Genomic DNA, 21,728 nt, shown 5'->3' with positions numbered 1-21,728 from the left:
CTTTTGAGTAATCTAATGCATTAGAACACTCCTATATGATTGCTTTTGAGTGATCTTCTATAGCAGATTATAGGGGAAAAGGGATATAAGAGATCTGTTGAAGTTGCTCTTATTTTATCCAGAGTAAAGTAATATGCACCATTGGAGCATATTTAATCCAAGTACATTGCTAATAAATGAAAGACATTAATATATTATATTATTACTTCATCCAATAAAAATGCAATACTATGTTTAAGATAAGTTAATTTTTCTTAGGTTTGACCAAGTTTATATAGAAAATAGTATCAACGTTTATGTCTCCAAATAGAGTTATACTATGAAAATATGTTTCATAAAAATCTAATAATATTTATCTGGTATAGTTTTTTTTATATAGATTTGATCAAACTTAAAACTGTTTAACTTCTTGGGAAGTTAGAATTGTATATTTTTTTGGACTGAGTGAGTATATTGCAAGAGGAGGTAGCGAGGAATACAAACTAAACTACGGAAACTGCAAAATGAATACACATAATGACATAAGTACATCCTCCTAAACTGAGGCGTTTTCGCGTTTATAGATAGAGGGGAAAAAAGAGTAAAGCTGTGATCGTAACTTTTGTGCAGTTGCAGGCCGGAATTGATGAACTTTAATTTCCACTCTGATCTTTCTCCCTCTTATATATAGTGCTCGTGACTCGCGAGCTGGGGACACCATCATCAACCATCTCTGTTCGATTTCATACCAAACACAACAAGAACAAAAAAGCCATGGCCGAACAACAATCGACGATCGCTCTCAACATGGCCCTCTTTGCCCCAAGATAGGGTTGAACATCTTGGCCCTTCGTATTGACCCTCTCAAACGTCATAGTCTTGAAATCAAGTGTGAAACATCCTGATGTGTAGTCTGCCAGGAAAATGTACCGTTGAGGTTCACAAACGAAGTATATGCAACAATCGGCAATGGGCATCGGTATTATATTCTTCAGCTGCCACTCATTACCTATATTGCCCTCTTTTTGCACACTGGTGTAACTACTACAGAATGGACTTGTTGTCCCGGGCGGTAACGGTCTTTAGTCCCAGTTACCGCGCCGGGACAACGATCCCGGGACTAAAGATGAAACCTTCAGTCTCAGGTCATCGAGCCGGGACTAAAGAGGGACCTTTAGTCCCGGTTGGTGTTACCAACCGGGACTAAAGGTCCTCCAGCCGAGCAAACCTGGCGCACCCTTTAGTCCCGGTTGGTAACCCCAACCGGAACTAAAGGTTCCTTTTCTTTTTCTTTTTTTTTTGTTTAATTTGTTTTTAGTTCAGTTACACATATTTGTTTAATATATAATATGTTTTTATGTACGTATTCTACGCTGCTAATATAAATACACGCACGCATATAATTACATCTAATTCTCATCTCGAGCATTATTATATTCGAATAAAGTATGAAACTATATATATTATAGATATATATGTATATATACAACACTTTCATAATCTTGTTCTCGAAAATAACGATATCAATAAACATTTAATTTACATCATTAGTTCCTTAGATCAAAGTAGAACTCGCCGTTGGGATTTAGCACTTTTTCTAGAAGATATCCTGCTATTGACTCTTGAACTGCTTTCAGATGGTCTTTTTACATGACCCTTCGTTTCAACCATTCAGTCTTGCATTTGAAATAAAAGGAAAAGTATTAATACATATATATATTCATTTAAAAATAAATAAAAAATTGATATATACGTACTATGAGGACATCTTCAGGAGTTCTTCTTATGTATGTAGTGATAAATTCACAAACGTAGTATCCACACAAGTTATTACCTGGTTCCTGCCGCAAACACCACTGTACGAGAAAAAGATTATTCTCATCATCTCACACGTAAATTGAAGTACGATATAGTAATTAAACACGTGGGGAAGTATATATAGTGCAACTTACTGGTATTTCAACTACATTAAGTGGTGCCTTGCAATCCTTGCGGTGTTGCCGAATAAACTCTTTCCAAACCCTGTGCGACCAATAATGTACGATCGTTAATAAATTATGACAAAGTCTATTCAATAATAGTTGTGCGCGAGAGATCGAAATTATCCCTGAATAATGTCTATCATATCTTGGTATAGTGCTCGCTCTTTTCTCAATGAGTCCAAGATTACTAACTGACTTGAGTTTAACTCAATGACAATGAGTATCCAGTGAAACCTGCATTGGTTTATACACACACGTACATGCATATAAGTTGTATTGATATTACATAAAATGTATAGACTACATTATTATTAACACTTACTCAAAGTTGTACGGGAAAAATATTATTGTCTTGTCGTGTTGCTTCACGAAGAACTTCATGATATTCGTCTGTGCTTTAGATACCCAGTGGTCTTTGACAATAATATCGGTTTTGAATACGATATAAGGATCAATGAAGCCAATACTGGTGTCTTATATTCTTTGGAGCTCTGACATCTAGAATCTGTATATAAATATAAGTTACATATGAGGATAATTATATACACGTACGCATGGAAGTGAGTTTATTAAATAAAAGTAAGAATCACTTACAAACAAAAGGAGCTAATGATTGATTTGTCCAGAGCATCCAAGTGGAATAGTTGATGTAATTCTTCGAAACTAATATGTAAGATGTCATCTCCACGGAAGTAATGATGGTCTCTAAATCTGACAAAGATCCACTGCTCACCCCTACCACACGCTTGCATGTACCACTTGTTGAGCAAGTACATTTGCGTACCCAATTCATTCAGAGCCACAGGGTTGTACAAACTTTTGCCAAATTTATCAGTCTTCCAGGTATCAACTTCCAGGTTCTGGATTGGAGCTTTGCCCGTCATTTGATCCAAGGTTAAACCAGTTTGTTCAAAAAAACATTAAGGTCTTGAACCGACACTTCTCCCGAGTTGTCTGGTCGATAGACTTCTATGTTGGAACCATATTCATTAGCAACAACAAGATTTTGCATTGGTTGCTTCTGTTGTCCGAGCTGTGGGACATCCTTCCCTGATGCTCTTTTCCTTTTCTTATGTGCATCATGTGACTTCACGAGGGAGCGGTCATAGTCTGATAGTGGCGGTGGCTTACGAACTTCAAGCATCTTTTTCTTGTGAGCTTTGACCTTCTGCCTCAGCTGATCTCGTGGTATGTAAAAGTACGACTTCTCCTTAAACTTCGCTTGTCTCTGCTTTTGGATATCTATAAAAAAATCTTTCACTTTTTTGCCTTCTTCAGCTTTTATTTGCTCATCAGTCTTTTCAGGAAGTATTTCTTGAGAAATAACTCTTTTTTTGGGGGTCTTCTTTGCCGCCGGGACCTTAGACGTCTTTGTAGTGCGTCGCTGTGGAGGTGGTGGGGGCGGTGTTGGAGACCGGCATGGAGGCGATGAGGCCGGTGTTGGAGTCCGGCGTGGAGGCGTTGGAGATCGTTGTGGAGGCGGTGGGGCCGGTGTAGGAGTTGGAGATCATCATGGAGGCGATGGGGCCGGTGTAGGAGTTGGAGATCGCCGTGGGGATGAAGTCGTCTCGCCCCCCGCGACGCTGTGATGAGATGGGGAATGAATGATTGGGCTAGGCTGGGGGGAGACCCTGCTACAAAAACAAGTTATGGATCAATTATTTTTGAAGCCAATATAAAATTAATGGAAAAATAATATTTCATTCACTTTCATTCGTACCTAGGGTGAGGTAGGGGAAGTGGTGGCGCTTCAGGAATGATGATGAAGCGTTTGCGCCATTGAATAAATGTCTTCTCTGCTTCTCCTAGTGTCTTCTCCCCATCACCGCCTTCAATGTCAAGAGGAATATTGCTGTAACCTTTGAGCACTCTATCGACCGAGATGCTAGCATATCCAGGTTGAATAACTAACCCATGGATTCTTGGTGTCTTTGTTCGGTCTATTGGAGATACAACCCTGATAGCCACCATGATTGATGCATTATTACCATCTGGAATATGCAGCTCACATGTTGTTAGAGGCTCAGTAATGTCATCAACAGGGAAGCGCAACCCAGCATCACCTTGAATAACTAGCAGCTCCGTGGAAGCACAACTGCTTTTCATCTGACCAATGGGGCTAATGGTGACTCCCGGTGTCGATTGCGATTGCATTTGACTCATTGCTAGCTGCACTTGCCTCTTGATCTCCTCCTATATTCTTGCCTCGAGATTTTTCTTGTTCACGTGATTCAAGCAATACTTGTCGTGACTCATTAACAAATTACTCCAATACATGGATTTAGTCTGCCTCCTCATCCTTCTTTCTCTGGCAGCTTCTATAGGTATCTCTGTCTGCTGGGAATACTTGTAGCCATAGAACCGCCCCATAGCCTCTTGTTCGACCACCGTGTTCGAGATTCTCTAGGGCATATGTCAATTCATCCTTTTCTCTGTTGGGCTTGAAAACACCACTATTAGCTTCTTCCCTAGCACGAGCTAGTCTCTATGTTGCTCTCTCAATTTTTTGGCTGAAAATTAGCTTGGTAGTGTCTGGGTCTAGGCTTCCCCCATGAGCGTAGAACCAATTCTTCGCACGTTGAGGCCAGTTCTTCTCTATTGTTTCAGGTATGATTCCCTTGGCAGTAATCTCTGCTTCTAGGTTCTGCCACTTGGAAATAGCACTCCTATAACCACCTGATCCTATGCGATGGTGGTATTGCTTCTGTTGGGCATTCTGCTAATTCCTCATCACACGTTCCTCACTCTCTTGAGATGTCTTGTATTGTACGAAGTCATCCCAATGGGACTCCAACTTGACAAACGCCTTAGCATTGAAATTCGGCGTTTCATTCTTCAAGATAAACTTTTTATACAATGTCTTCTTCCAACTCTGGAACAATGTTGCCATCTTCTTCATTGTCCAATCCCTCACTAGCTCCTTCAAAGCATCACCTGCTTGTAATGTGGAATGCTGAGTGATATCTCTCCAAGCTAGGTTCTTGTCACGATCAGATACAAAACTAACATTAGGAGCGGATATCTTCTGCTTCCATTCACGAGCACTAATTGGGATCCTATCCCTTACAATGAACTCACATTGATTGACATATGTCTGAGCATGTGGTCCCAATTATTTGCCGGTGTCGGTGTCGAATTCTGATATTATAAAACGGCCCTCTAATGGCTTTTTTGGCCCTCGGACTTTCCTACTCTTGCCGGTGGTTGATGTAGATCTAGAGACCGGCTACATGAGTAGAAACATAACGATTAACAACAAATATACGTATGCATGCATCTATAAGAGATGATAGATAATCGAATATACCTCGCTAGTATTTTCTTGCGCGACAATTTGTTGATCTTCAACCACCGGCATATTCAGGATATCCTCATAATCAGCAAAGTACTGACTCGTGTCATCTATATCCACATTGGTGTCGGCGTTGATAATATTCGTCATTATGTCATCATTCAAGTTATCATCCGGAGCAGCCATTTGTATCTTTAAGATAACACATAGATAGAATTACTATAGCACATAACATAAGTACATGTGATAACACATATAGAATGTCTCTCTAGATACAATTTTCTCTCTCTCTCAACACATAGAATAAGTGCATATGTATATATCTCTAGATATGCATGTGATAACACATAGAATGTCTCTCTAGATACAATTTTCTCTCTCTCTCAACACATGGAAATAATTAAGTACATGTATATATACACATAGAAATAATTAAGTACATATATATGTATACATATAGAATCTCTAGATAGAATTAATTACTAAATCTAATTAAACCTAACATATATACATAGATAGAATTACTAAATCAAAATTAAATCTAACACATATAGAGAGAGATAGAATAATAATTACTAAATATATCAAAAACTATAATAAAAAACTATCTAAATAAAGTACTAATTAAATTTTAATACATTTAAATCTAATTAACATATATAAAAAACTATCTAAAAACTAAGAATAAATTACTAATTAAATTTTAATACATTTTAATCTAACATATATATCAAACACTACCTAAAAACTATCTCAAAAAGTGTCTAAAAAAATTTGGCCGAGGGCGCTGCTAGCAACAGGCCACTGCCATGGCGGCGGGGCGTGCTGGCCGGCCACGGGGCCGAGCAGAGCCGCGCAAGGACGACGTATGGCGGCGTGGGTGGGGCTCGATGACGACGACAGCGCGGGTGCGGCAGAGACGTGGAGATCGAGGCTGGGCAGGGGTAGACGACGACGGCGGCGCGGGCGCGGCAGAGGCGACGAGATCGACGTTGTAGATCAAAAAGTAGAAGATGAACCGTTCGATATATATAGGCCAGGACCCTTTAGTCCTGGCTGATAACACCAACCGGGACTAAAGATCCTTTAGTCCCGGCTGGTAAGCCGAACCGGGACTAAAGGTCCAACCCTTTAGTCCCGGCTCGGCTTACCAGCCGGGACTAAAGGTATTTTTGGGCGGGCAATTCCGCCCACCCTTTAGTCTCGGTTCCTGGCCTGGGCTGGGACTGAAGGCCTGAAATTTTTGCAGCCCGCCAAAGTGTTGTTTTTTGATTAAGGATTGTAGATCTTGATGAGCTGCTCAAATGATACACTAAATGACCTCAGATGAAAAATCTCTGAATACCAAGTTTGATCATCTCAGCAAGATCTACAATTGTTACATAGCTTATTTTTCAATTTGAGAAAGTTTTATCAAACACTAGTCATAAATTCTTGAATCTCATAGACTTTTTTAAACTATGTCACACACTTGTGAAATTTGAACTACATTTTGTTCAAACTTTCTCAAATGAAAAAATGGCCTATATAAGGATTGTATATCTTGATGAGCTAAACAAACTTGGTATTCAAAACTTTTCAATTGGAGACAATCTAGGGTTCCGAAAACTAGTTTGTAGGCGTCGAAATTTAAAAATCACAAATTTGAACCGTCCAAACTATCTCAAATGGAAAGTTGACCAAAACAACAATTGTAGATCTTGATGATTTTAACAAACTTGGTACTCAAAACTTTTCAATTTGAAGTCATTTAGAGTTCAGAATACTAGAGTCAAAGTGTTGTTTTTTTATTTGACCAAATTTGACTTGGTCAAACTTGCTCAAATGAGACACTAAATGACCTCAGATGAAAAATCTCTGAATACCAAGTTTGATCATCTCAGCAATATCTACAATTGTTACATAGCTCATTTTTCCATTTGAGAAAGTTTTATCAAACACTAGTCACAAATTCTTGAATCTCATATAGACTTTCTAAAACTATGTCACACACTTGTGAAATTTGAACTACATTTTGTTCAAACTTTCTCAAATGAAAAAATAGCCTATATAAGGATTGTATATCTTGATGAGCTGAACAAACTTGGTATTCAAAACTTTTCAATTGGAGACAATCTAGGATTTGCATCGTTGTATCATGTGGGCACAACAGTGAATTTTTTCTTGACGTATGACCCTTGGTTATGATCTTGTCGTAACCATGGAGTGTCTTCATCATTTAATACGATGCTTGGATCTTTCTTCACTATGAAGGATGGAATTCAGACATTTCTTTCATAATCTTCTGACATGTCTGACTTGTCTTCAATTCCCACTATATTTATTTTCCTAGAAAGAACTATGTGACGCTTTGTCTCATTGACCATTGAGTTGATGTCTTTGTTTTTTTCCTCTCTTTGCTTTTGTAGACATGTCTTTTCACATAGAACATCTGACTCACATCGGCAGCAAGGACGAATGGTTCGTCTTTATACCCAATATTGTTGAGGTCCACTGTTGTCATTCCATACTCTTTGTCGACTGTTACCCCTCCTTCGGTCAGCTTCACCCATTGGCACTGGAACAAAGGGACTTTAAAATTAGGTGCGTAGTCTAGTTCCCATATATCTTCTATGCGGCTATAATATGTTTGTATATTCCCATTTGGATTTATGCCATCTATGCGAACACCACTATTTTGATTGGTGCTCCTATTATCTTGGGCAACTGTATAAAATGTATTCCCATTTATCTCATATTCTTGGTACGTGAGGATATGCCATGATGGTTGCCTAGCCAACAAATACAGTTGCTTATCAATATTGTCATCGCCTTGACATTCTTTTCGCAACCAACCACTGAAACTTTCCATGTGCTGACGCCTAATCCAAGCTTTAGTCTTCCCTTTATATTGGAGGAGAATCCCGATGGGACCTTGATGCTGCTTAGACATTCGAACATGCTGTCCCTCTCTTCTTTGCTAAGCGTGTAGCTAGCAGGACTTAAGTAATGACGTCCATCATCTATCTTCTCTGGATGAAGGTTGTCTCGTTCTTTCATGCCCTGCAAGTCTTGGCGTGCTTCAAGTGAATCCTTTGGCTTCCCATACACACCCATGAATCCTAACAGGTTCACACAAAGATTCTTTGTCAGGTGCATCACGTCGATTGCATTGCGGACCTCTAGGACTTGCCAATAGAGTAGCTCCCAAAAGATGGACTTCTTCTTCCACATGGGTGCGTGTCCCTTAGCATCTTTGGGAACAGATTCGCTACCTTGTCCCTTTCCAAATACTACTTTCACATCCTTGACCATTGCGAGTACATCTTCCCCGATTCGGTTATGAGGCTTCTTCCGGTGGTCTGGCTTACCTTTAAAATGCTTACCTTTCTTTCTTACTTGGTGATTCAAAGGAAGGAATCGACGATGGCCAAGGTACATGACCTTTCGACATCTTTTCAAATATATACTGTCAAGGTCATCAAAACATTGTGTGCATGCATTATATCCTTTGTTTGTCTGACCTGAAAGATTACTTAAAGTAGGCCAATCATTGATTGTTACGAACAACATTGCTCGTAGGTCAAAGTGTTCTTATTTGTACTCATTCCAGACACGTACACCTAGTTTGTTCCATAAAACTAGAAGTTCTTCAATTAATGGCTTTAGATAGACATCAATGTCGTTGCTAGGTTGCCTCGGACCTTGGATGAGGATCGGCATCATAATGAACTTCCGCTTCATGCATAACCATGGAGGAAGGTTGTAGATACATAGAGTAACTGGCCAAGTGCTATGACTAGTGCTCTGCTTCCCAAAAGGATTCATACCATCTGTACTTAAGGCCAACCTTAAGTTTCTAGCCTCATTTGCAAACTCTAGAAATTCCCTATCTATCGCTCTCCACTGGGACCCATCAGCTGGGTGTCTCAGCATATTATCTACCTTATGGTCTTCTTTATGCCACCACAACAACTTTGCATGGTCTTTATTTCTGAACAAACGTTTTAAGCGTGGTATATAGGAGCATACCACATAACCTTGGCAGGGATTTTCTTTCTAGGACGTTGTTCACCCTCGACGTCACCAGGATCATCGCGCCTGATCTTATACCGCGCTGCTTTACATACCGGGCATTCATCCAAATTCTCGTATTCATTGCCATGGTAGAGGATGCAGTCATTAGGACATGCATGTATCTTATGGATTTTTAATCCCAAAGGGCAGACAACCTTTTTTGCTTCGTACATAGTGGTGGGCAATTCATTTGGCTTCGAAAGCATCTTCTTTATGAGGTTCAATAAATTCCTAAATGCCTTGTCAGATACACCGTTCTTTGCCTTCCACTGTAGCAATTCCAGTGTTGTACCCAGCTTTTTTTGCCCCTCTTCGGCCGTCGGGTATAGCAACTTCCTATGATCCTCAAGCATGCGCTCGAACTTAACTTTCTCTTTTTCACTTTTGCATTCTTGTTGTGCATCACGAATGGCATCGCCAAGAGCATCACCGAGATCATCTTCTGCCGCTACCTCTTCTTCATCTCTCCCCATTGTAGTATCATCAAAGGCACCATACTGAGCAATAATGTCATCAATGTCTAAATCTTCTCCTTCATCTTCTTCCATCATGACCCCGCTTTTTCCATGCTTAGTCCAACATATATAGTTTGACATGAAACCTGACTTAAGCAAATGTGAATGAAGACTCATTGAGCTTGAATATTCCTTTAAATTCTTACATATGGCACATGGACAGCACATGAAACCATCCCGCTTATTTGCCTCGGCCACACCTAAGAAATAGTGCACGCCCTCAATAAAGTCTTAGGAGCGGCGATCGGCATTGTACATCCAATGGCGTGACATAATCTGTATTACATGATAAATTATGAAAACATTGAACATAATTAAGTATTTTATTACACAACATAGATGACACACACAGTTGATTAATTACCTAAGCCTGGCAACAACATAAGCAATCCCAACTATCACTAAACAAACTAAAAAATGCACTTCAGTAACATAATTATTTCATGATCGTACGCAACTAAAATAGGCAAATCATTCTTCTGTTGAATATCAATAAGCTTCTCCTGCTGGCTCACTGCCTCATCATCAGCAGCCGCTACCTCAAGCGTACCTAAATTCTGCACGTATGTAGCATAATCTTCCTCCCAGTACCAACCATCGCATCCATTGTCCTCCCACTGAAATTAAAGCCAAAAAATATTTAGTCAAAAATATTCAAGAAAAGCAGGTTAATTAGCCATAATAATAAAATGCGTAAGAAACTCACATCGTGATCTGAGCACTTGTAGAAAACACGACCCTTGTTGGGTCCCTGTCTCTTGACTCGGTACTCCATCATAATCTTCTGCTTACACTTGCCGCAGATAATGAGAGGGAGTTCTGGCCTTAGTCGTTTCGCAACCGAACGAGAGGCCGAGGATCCGGTACCAGTTGTCATCTACTTTCTATACTTATTTTTGCAAACTAGTGTAAATTTCTCGGCGAGCATTTCTCCAACGGACGGCACCGTACTTGGCCAAGGAAGAGCTCCGATTCTACGAGAAAAGCAACATGGTCTTCCACGACCGTTGCTGCTCTCCCTCGTAGAATCAAAGCTCCTCCTTGACGTCCGTTACCGCTCGACAGAGAACATGCTCGCTGAGCTGAACACGGTCCGCAAGTTCAACTAGTACGGATTTTCTACAATTTTCTAACTATTTTCTAAGTTTTTCATTTTATGGAAAAATTAATTCTAAAAAGTAAAAGGCATGATTTCCAAGTATTTCATTTAATGGAAAAAATAATTCTAAGTGACCTGCTCGATATCGGTGAGCTCATGGGCGTTTAGGTTGCTGAGGATAGTAACATTTGTAGATGACATTTGTAGGTCTAAAGTTATCAAATATCCATCAAATTATAGCTCAAAAACATGTTTCAATAAATAACCATCCGTACTAGTTGACCTTGCTTACGTGATCATCTCGGCCAGCATTTCTCCACCGGACAGCACCGTACTTAGCCAAGGAAGAGCTCCGATTCTATGAGAAAGGGAACACGGTCTTCCACGACCGTTGCCGCTCTTACTCGTAGAATCAAAGCTCCTCCTTGATGTCCGTTACCGCTCGGCAGAAAACATGTTGACTGAGCTAAACACGGTCCGCAAGTTCAACTAGTATGGATTTTCTACAATTTTCTAACTATTTTCTAAGTTTTTCATTTCATGGAAAATTAATTCTAAGATCACGTAAGCCACCGGGGATGAGGATGGCGTGTGCTCCAGCGAGGATGAGCGAGGCATAATTTTGATGAACTAATTTAACTTTTGTTTATCCAAACATATATCCAAATCATCATGTGATTTTGAGCAAAAAATGACATATAAAATCATAATAAAGTCCAACATATAAAGTTACACATGCATCTACATCACAAAATGAGACAAGCTACTGGTAAAACATAAGAGGATTAAGTTTGTTACCTCCAAAATCGAAAAGCAACACCAATGGAGGGGGAGAGAGCAAGAACAACAGCAAGCTGAAGAACAGAGGCAGTGAGTTTGAATGGAATGGCTCAGGCTCGGGAAAAAAGAAATGAGCTAGATTATAGGCCGGGATAATTAGTCCCGGTTAGAGGGCTAAACTGGGACTAAAGATTAATCTTTATTCCCGGGGCATAACCCAAACCGGGACTAAAAGCTTTAGTCCTGGCTGGTATTACCAACCGGGACTAAAGGTAAACCTTTAGTCCTGGTTGGTAATACCAGCCGGGACTAAAGATCCTTGACCCGCGGACGACCGTTGGGCAGGGACCTTTAGTCCCGGGGGCAAAAAATGTCGAAGCTAATGCCAAATTGGGACATCGTTCTAAAGTCTGTTCTCTAGTAGTAACGCGCGGGCGACCATTTGGCATAGATATGGTGACTAAACATTCCAAGCATGCCGTTACCTTCGTCCACAATGAGGATAATCCGCTCCTCGTGTTCAGGTAGGAGGTCGACGGTGGAGAACTTCTTCGTGTTCATGTCGAGCTTGACCAACTTGTTCTTCAAACGCACTTTCCAGTAGAGGCAGTTATATGCATAAGAGGGATAACAAAGCTCTTGAGAGAATTTTGTTGGTCTGCTCAACCTTAGGCTATCCTAGCTGGTTGATGCACTGACACTCTAGCTGCCAGAGCCCAACCCTGAAGAGAAGACGGTCACCACTAACTCTTGGTCGCAATGCATCACCATGATCACTCGTCGTCCTTGTCAACGTGCTTTTCAGGAATGATGTCTCGTCGTCCTCGTCAACAGACACTATGGGAGACGTGCTCTTTGCCGAGTGCTCATCTCTTTGCCAAGTGTCGAAACACGGGCACTCGGCAAAGAGACAGTTTGCTGAGTGCCACACTCGGCAAAGCCGGCACTCGGCAAATATCGTCTTTGCCGAGTGCCAAACACTCGGCAAAGAGGGTGATGAGGACATGGCACCTTCGGATATGAACAATGATTATAAGGTGCGCTCGTTCCTACATTTGCATAGTGGTTTTGGTTATAATTCACTCTTAAACAGAAACTCGTTGTTTGATATTGTTAGAAATTAATATAAATCCCCTATCAACTATTTATGGGTAAGTGGAATCACACTCTCACACGTCTTACCAAGTTCTTACAAGGTTCTTACCAACGCAAAGCAGTGGATGGTACAATCGGTGGCTGGTTCGTGATACTTGTGAGGGTGTGACACCAAGATTGCAAGGGTCTTTTTTTGTACCGATCTGAAGTATATGTGGAGCTTGGGAGGTACGAAAAAGAATAAATATATATATATGTGGCACACAAGTCAGTGACAGACAGTAATATTGAATAAATGTTCAGAGCACTTGTCCTAGTTGCTGGCCTATACGTGTTTCTATCACCAGTTGTGATAAACAAGAGAGGAAACAAGGATGAAAGAAAACAAGTATTAAAGGTAGCAACGGATATGAACAAGGCAAAAGATACCACAAACAATAGAGCTATTGCGTGTTCCTTATGTGCTCCTTTTCGATATCTTCTATTCTCTTTTACTATTTTTTCTTTTATTTTTTGTCCAATCTTTTTTTTGCTTTTGCTCTTTTGATATTTTTTTCTCAGCAAGGAGCACACAAGAATAAACCACAAAAAATTTGAGCTCAATTGAATAAAAGATGTGGCCTATAGAAAATTAGGACTGTGCTAAAAAGCGAAGATGTTAGCCATAGAATCAAAGCAGGGTGGATGAAGTGGCGGCAAGCGTCTGGTGTCCTATGTGACAAAAGGGTACCACAGAAGCTAAAAGGCAAGTTTTATAGGACGGCGATTAGACCTGCTATATTGTATGGTGCAGAATGTTGGTCTATGAAAAGACGACATATTCAACAGCTAAGTGTCGCGGAAATGCGTATTGCGTTGGATTTGCGGTCATACAAGAAGGGATCGAGTTCGGAACGATGATATACGTGAGAGATTAGAGGTAGCGCCAATTGAAGAAAAGCTTGTCTAACACCGGTTGAGATGGTTTGGACATGTGCAACGGAGACCTCCAGATGCACCGGTGCGTACTAGAATCCTAAGTCAGGATAGTAACGTGAAGAGAGGCAGAAGAAGACCGAAGTTGACTTGAGTAGAGGCAATAAAAGGAGACTTGAAAGGATGGAATATACCTAAAGACTTAGCCTTAGATAGGAGTGTTTTGGAATACAGCTATTCACGTGTCCTGAACCTTGATTGCTTCTGTTGGGTTTTCAACTCTAGCCTACCCCAACTTATTTGGGACTTAAAGGCTTTGTTGTCGTTGTTGTTGCCCTGAATGATATGTGTTCCATCAAGCTGATTCTTGTCCAGTCAGTGCCGATGACTTGTTTTGCCAGTTGGACTTGGGGGGCGTTTAGTTGCTTGTTTAGATTCAGTTGAATAGATGAACAAATTCCAACTGTTCTTGGTTCTTGTAAACTAGAAAGTATTTCAAGTGTTATTTACAGTTGAAAAAGATAACATCTACTGAGGTCAAAAGGATATCAAAGTAGGAGTGGACCAGTTACATCGAAAGCAGACCTGTAAACAGACGGTTTCTTACTGATCTGCAACTAGAAGCAGACTTTAGTTGTAACATTCATCTGATACTGAGCCAGCTATCACCAATTTCATTGAGTTCCCTACAGTTGACACTGAAACTTCATCTTAATAACATATTAGAGGCAAGCTCAAGTTGATCACATGACTCAGCAGAAGTGTCATTACTCATTAGAAAGCATTGAAAATACACAAATGTGGTAACTAAGAGCATAACCTGTACAAGTAATTTGGTCCTTTATATCATCAAAGATGGGCTAATCAATCAAGGCATATGAAGTATAAGGGCGTACCCAGTGCAGAGAGCTCCCGCTCTGTGCGGTGTATGGGGAAAAGTGTCAGTGACAAGCCTTATCCTCGCCTGTGCAATGCGAGGAGACCGCGATTCGAACCCGGGACCTTCCGGTCACAGGCGGTAAGAATCTACCGCTTGCACCAGGCCCGCCCTTCAAAGGCATATGAAGTATCAACTAAAAAATTATGTCTACCAAATAAATATGAGTGATGCCCCAGTTTTGTACTCTTATTGATTTTGTGTGCTCTGTTAGTTATGTTCCAGAAGCCTCATCGTTTTATTCTCCATGTTGCCCTGAATGATCTTCATTCTTAGTCCCTTGTCAATGACTCGTTGGCCAGTCTGAGACTTTTTTTTAGCAGTTTTAGGTACAGTTTGTCCAAGAAATGAACAGATTTAAACTGTTAACGAATGTGGCTTAATTCGTAAAAGCTGGAGGATAGTTCAAGTATCTTTCAAAGATGAAAACAAAACATCTGATAATGAAGCAGCTATCATCAAATTGATCTGGTTCCCTACCGTTGACACTCTGCAGTTTCACCTGGATAGTATAAAGGCAGGCACAAGTTGATCACATGATCCACAGCAGCAGTGTCATTACAAGTACAGCAAAAGTACATCCAGCTGTGCCAAATGTACTTTGCACCTGATGAGCACAGTGCAGTATAGCTCATCGTGCCATTGTCAACGAAGCCCTCTTGCAATAACCAATGGCAAAAATATGTCTTGAGGCTCTGAGCCAGCTGCACGGAGGAACCTCGGATGATGCATGACCAAGATACAGAACACCGGAACAACATCACGGGATGCTTTGCTCTGGGCTCTGGCCCTAGGGAAGATCTGCTCCCAAACGGAGATCTTAACAAGAGCAATCACTTCAACACCGCCGATTTATGTCGTATGGCGAGCAGGTTAACAATGTCAGAATCGTATGATCAGCAGGTTAATCATGTCAGGATCATTGATCGGTAGGTTAATGATGCCAGAATCATTGGTCCTGAAACAATGGACAGCTCATGTTCACTGGTCTCTGCTGTCCAGTACTAAGATCTCTGCAGTTTTTGGTTGCACGAGGGGGCTGGTTGTCATGGACTGGTCGGCCCCGCCAGTGCTTGTAGGTGGGGGAGAAGGAGAAGAAGCTTCTTCTTCCTCCGTGCTGGTTTGATTCTGTCGATCCCCGTGTAAATCATTCCTGATAAGTTGACATTATGGTCCCATGCGTGCGTGCCAACCTGCTGTTTACAGCTATCTTGAGCGTGCAACGGTCCTGATTAATCTTGACCCCAATTGCATCTAGTAAAGGGAGCAGCTGGAGGATCATGAACAGCATTCACGGGAATTCAGACTCCGGATTGTCTCTTCTTCCTTGATGTTTTCTTTATACAACAATGGTTTTAGATGTTACAGATCATCATGTTCTGATTTCTGCTGCAGATGCACCTTTTCGCTTACTTATTAATGCAATTGCTGCTTTGTAAGTGTGAGGTAAATGAGCTATTAATCTGACTAATACTAAAAAATTACTAGGTAGGTAGGTTTATCAACTGATGGTAAGCATCAGCTTGAATGAAATGGTGGAGACCGAGACTGAATAGCATGGATGGACAAACTCGGCCAAGCCAAAAACTAAACAACAAAGCATTGGAGATTGGAAACAGAGTGATTTGCGCTTGTTTTGGCATGCATTCTCCATTCTCCAGACAAGGCAACCAGTCAGAATCTTCTTACCTTACCTCCTGTCCTATGAAAGCAGAGGAGGTAAAATGGCATCTTTAGAAGGCGACGAATTCAACAATGGCGTCCCGCCCCGCCTGCAGCGCGGCACCTGTCAGCTGCAAACTGGCGCTGTACCTCTAATGCTTGCTCCCTGTATGACACGAGCAAATTATATTCTGAACAGCCTCATATAAAATCGAGCCGCTGTTTAAATCCTGTCTGGTGATTCCTCCACACATGCGGTGGCATGGATGTGCGTTTGTGCAATAATATACAAATTGGAAGCATCTTCGCCGATCACATGGTCATAGGGTAACGGCACTGTCCGATTGCTATAAGAAGACACTGGAAATTAAGTCATTTTGTTCCCATAAAAGGTGTTATCTTGTCTTTCCATAATTATATATGGAGTATATATATTCTAGTGCTTCTGGTGAAGGGAAACAAAATACTGCAGTTGCTCCTTCATTCCTGTTAATTAACTTCTGTCACAGAGGGAAAAACGGACTCGACAAAAGTAACGCTACTTTGCTTCCTTGAGTTCACTTTATTTTAAAGTTGAGCCAAGAAAGACATCAGCCACTGATACCAAGAAATTCTGCCCCTTTCTGATGCTACAACAGCTCCTTATCAGCCATTCTCAAGGTGTGCCGGCCGCATGCTGCGTTTCACCTTCCAAGAACCCGCGCAAGCATGCTCATCGTCAACTGCTGGGCAGAACATAAGGCCCTGCAAGGTGCAAGCTGTAGGCGGCGGCTGCTGCTTCCAAGGCTCCCTCCACCTGGACACAGTTGTAGCCTGCCTCGGAGCTTGACTTGAGGAATCTGGACGCTGAGCTGCTGCTGCTGCCAATGCAGATGCAGATGCAGTGCTGGCGTGCGTGCGGCTCCTTCTTCCATCTTCCTAGCTCCATAACATTCAGTCAGAGGCGCCCATCCAACCAGATGTCAGTCGCTGATGCACTCGGAGCATCCACTTATCCACCTCAGAGTTGACCGCTGAGTGCCGGCTGGCCGCCATAGATTCCTAGAAGCCACCCCCCGAGCCCGTCCCTCGGTCCAAACAAATCCAGTCATTTTTCTAGAGCCACCAGCAGCCATGAGGGGGACTGATCATGCAATGCAACTGAGAAATCAAGATCCATAAAGGGTGGGGTGGGTGCGTGCATGGCCATGCGGCCTCTGCCCAACCCAACACCCCCACCATTGTTTAATCGGCCGGCCAACGGATCATTGGGCAGCGATCAAGCTCAACTGACATGGCCATCTCCTTCTCCTATATAACGGCCCTCCCAGCCATGGCCATGGCCTCCCCAGCACATCATCAACAAGGCATCCACATCCACTACTAGCGATAGCGAGTGAGAGAGCTCCTGCAGCACAGCTCTCCTACACGCCCATCGATCATCTCGCTTGAGCTCTGATCTCTCTCACAGTCATAATCTACCTATCTGAAGAGAGACGATGCCTCGGTTCTTCCTCTTCTGCTTGGCGTCCAGCCAGCTGGCCGCGACCGCCGTCATGGCGCGCCCGTTCGCCACCGTCCTCCTGCTGGACGGCGGCAGGGCGATGAGCAGCGTAGCCGTAGCAGAGGCTCCTTATTCCGCTCCTGCTGTCGCCCTGCACGCGCACTCCCTGCTGGAGGAGTCCAGATTCGCCGGATCGCCGCTGAGTTCGCACCACGCGGGCCACAGACCCTTCGACTGGACGTTCGCCGGCGGCAAGATCATAGTGGCGGGCCTCGCCGTGGCCATCGTCGTCGCCATCTTCTGCTACATCCGCATCACGAGGAAGAAGAACGTCGTGGAGCCAAAAGTCTGATGAATTTAGAGTTAGACCTGACTCTATATGGACTCTCGTGATTTCTGAAACCCTTTCTATTCTACAGAGTACAGACTACAGAGTGAGGATATACGGGAAGAAAGAAGCAAGTGTAACCTCCTACATTTGCTGTAATATATAATTGTGATGATGGATAGATGCAATTCACCTCCTTCACAGTTTACACCCAATGTTACTTCTATCTATCCATCGCTAAAATCAATCATGCCCAGCGAAAAAAGTGATTTTTCTCTTTAAAAATATGTGCTTTCTGACGATATCAATTCGTCTCTGCTTGGGAACAGAGCAGTTGTTCTTGAGCTGGACGGCGATGAGTTGCTGTCCTAAAACCTATAAAGATGGTTCTTCTCTGATCTGTGATTCTGGGGACTGGGAGTAAATGCAGGCATGTGTGATCTGTTATCTGCCAAGGAAAAAAAAATGCTAGTAGCTGCGGACGAGCAAGCCCTAAGATTTGGCCAACAAGTGGATCGCGCTACTCCGAGTTTCTCTTTTGTCTCCAAGTTTTCGTGGCAATCAGATATTCAGATTTGCCTGTGTTCATTCATTATCTAGAAGCGATTTGTCTGCGATTAGCCGGTCGAAATTAGTTTGCCCCATTGGTGCTGGTAACACAACGTCCAAAGATCAGTTCAAGAAAAACTGCATCAATGCTGCAATGTCTGTATGATGAACACGTACACAGCATCTCTTGAGCCTCGATCAGCATGTGCAATGATTATCATCATTCTTGCAATGTTCCATTCACCCGATCCTGGACGGCCATAATATCATATGCATGCATGGACGACGCACCTACCTTCTTGAGCCGATTGGTTTCTGGTGACCACTGACGAGGACGAACCGTATCAGCAGATAGTACACGCGATTGATCTCGGTTCAGTCAAGAGTCAAGCCACTTTCTCTTTCGGTTGGCGTAACAGATCCTTGTCACGTTGTGTGCTAATAACTGATCGAACATGTGAGCTGCTGCTAGCTTTTCCTTACATCCAGCATCATCGGTTACAGTACAGGTTACTTTACTTTTGTTGGCTTCAGAACCAAGCAAGTTATTAATAATGCAGCTAGAGGGAGCTCTCAGCTGGCCCTTAATTACATCGCCACGCGCATTCAACGGAGAAAATCACGTACCTGCCTGCAATTGATTTTTAGTGTGTGTGTTAGAACACACATGCTTGTCTGCACCAGCAGCAAGATGAATAGACGATGCGAGTGTGTACTGGTGTGTAGTTCTGCGCAACCAACGTAATCTCTCTAAGAAAAAAAAATCTCTGTAGTTCTCTTTTGATGAAAGTTACCTCAAAGTTTTATCCTCTCTCTCTCTCTCTCTCTCTCTCTCTCTCTCTCTCTCTCTCAATTTAAGCTCTGAATGGATACAGCACAGTTCATAGAAACATTTATTTATTTTTCGGTGGATGAATATGCTGGATTTACACAACAGCGCACAGCGTGCATTACTTTCTGCAACTACAAGTACATTAGTGTCAATATGACAATATGAAAACATAGTACTGACCTTTTCATTCAAAAGTTTATAACGACTCAGATCGTGCCCTTGATTATACAGATCTAGGCATTGTTTGGCAGGGCTTTAGCTCCGTGCCGGATTTGAAGTTTGTAAAGCTAAAACAAACTTGTTTCCATATAAGTTTAGACAAGACCCCTTTTTTAAAAAAAAAACAAAATGACAATGTAACGTTGCTTCAGTTTGAGCCCAATAAATAGGCTGCTCACGTGCGCCTCATTTGCTCAGCACAACAAAGAAGGCTTTGCTACTTCTCGGCCCAAACGTGGAAGGTCCGCTCCATGTGGGCTGGCGAAGTCACTGATCTAAAAAAAAGCTAGAGGAGCCGTATCAAATATATATATTAAAAAATGAATAATTTTTTTAATAAATAATATGAAAGCCAAAACCGTTTTTGAGTCTAGAGCAAGAGCTGAAATTTATGATTTCTTCTCAAGTGCTTCGACTCTTCTAAAAAAAATACTCGAGGAAGAGCCGTACCAAACAATACCTTTACTCCTAGGGAATGCTCTACCGAGAAGTTAAACAATTATATAGTTTTAACCACCTCTATTCTACAAAATACTAGCATTTTTATATTAATAAGTATTACTAAATTTATTTAAAATATATTTATTTAGAGTTATAAATATTATTTTTTATAAATAGATTAAATTTGAGAAAGTCTTCTATTCTTTTTTTTTACGAAGGGAATAATAAACTACTACCACGCCATAAGTTTACACTTAAGGGCCTGTTTGATTGACATTCAAAATTTGCCATGTTAAAAATTTGGCAAACCAAAAGTTGAAAAAAGCATTACCATAGATTTGGCAAGCAAAATACGGAAGTTTGGCAAGTTTTAATAACAAATTAAATACTAGCTAAAATTATGACTTACCAAATTATTAGCATGACAAAGTTTAGAAGCTAACCGATCATGCCGTAAATAATCCTCAATTCCCTCATCTTAGGTAGTGTTTAGATGGCGAAAAGTTTTGCAAAATGTTACGGTAGCATTTTCGTTATTATTTGACAATTAGTGTCCCATCATGGACTAATTAGATTTAAAAGATTCGTCTCGTGAATTTCGTCTAAACTGTGTAATTAGTTTTATTTTTTATCTATATTTAATGCTTCATACATGTGTCTAAAAATTTGATGTGACGAAAAATTTTAAAAATTTTTACAGAATTTTCTAGAACTAAACTGCACCTTAGTCTTGCATCTCAAGAAGGTGCGCGTCGCAGAATAGCGCTAGAAGCAACTAAGGGCCCATTTAGTTCCACTCAAAAGCCAAAAATTTTTGCATAGTAATCGTCACATCGAATCTTGCGGCACATGCATGGAGTACTAAATGTAGACGAAAAAAAAAACTAATTACACAGTTAGTCGAGAAATCGTGAGACGAATCTTTTAAGCCTAAATAGTCCATAATTGAATAATTTTTGCCAAATACAAACGAAAGTACTACAGTAGCAAAAGCCAAAAATTTTTGGAACTAACCACGCCCTAAGCCCATCTGTCAGGTCAGATGGGACAAAGGCGCGCTGAGTACTAGAGCGGCGTGGCGTGACTTTGACTTCTCCCGCACCGACCGCCGCCTAGGCTTCCCCTCTCCCGCTCCCTCTCCGGCCACTGAGGTCGAACCCGAGCCCGCGCCGCAGCGGCACGATGGTGACCGACGCCGCGGCGATGGCCGTCGTGAGGGCGGCGCGCCCGGCCCTCCGCGGCGCCCACGACGGCGTCGCATTCGCCGCCCACGCTGCCTTCCTCGCCGCTGGGTACTCGCTCTGCGCCGTCGGCCCTGCCGCGCTAGCCGACCCCTCGCCCTTAGGTGCGTGCGTTCCCGCCCTGGCTCCCCTGTTGTGGGACTCCCCACCGCCCCCGTCGCCCCCCTCCCCCAAAAAAACTAGGGTTGACATTCGGCTGGTCTGTTGGACGCGTTTGGTTAATTCATTGAATACGTAATGGGCAAATTTCAACGTACGGGTAGCACCTAATTGTCTAGGATATTACTGCGTGATGTAATCAACTTGTAGCTGACAATATTATA

At 42.0% G+C, this 21,728-nt stretch overlaps 1 protein-coding gene across 1 annotated transcript; it reads left to right on the top strand.

Annotated features, from left to right (window-relative positions):
• The first annotated feature begins 17,004 nt into the window (after positions 1-17,004).
• On the top strand, positions 17,005-18,371 carry LOC136552487 (uncharacterized). Its single transcript, XM_066544062.1, has one exon. The coding sequence runs from the start codon at positions 17,791-17,793 to the stop codon at positions 18,145-18,147; it is 357 nt and encodes a 118-aa protein (XP_066400159.1). The 5' UTR covers positions 17,005-17,790; the 3' UTR covers positions 18,148-18,371.
• The last annotated feature ends 3,357 nt before the right edge of the window (positions 18,372-21,728 follow it).

The sequence above is a fragment of the Miscanthus floridulus genome, chromosome 4 (genome assembly GCF_019320115.1).
Source record: "Miscanthus floridulus cultivar M001 chromosome 4, ASM1932011v1, whole genome shotgun sequence".
In the NCBI taxonomy this organism is placed as follows: Eukaryota; Viridiplantae; Streptophyta; class Magnoliopsida; order Poales; family Poaceae; genus Miscanthus; species Miscanthus floridulus.
The sequence above is the reverse complement of the archived record's forward strand: the minus strand, read 5'-3'. Positions and strand labels throughout refer to the sequence as shown.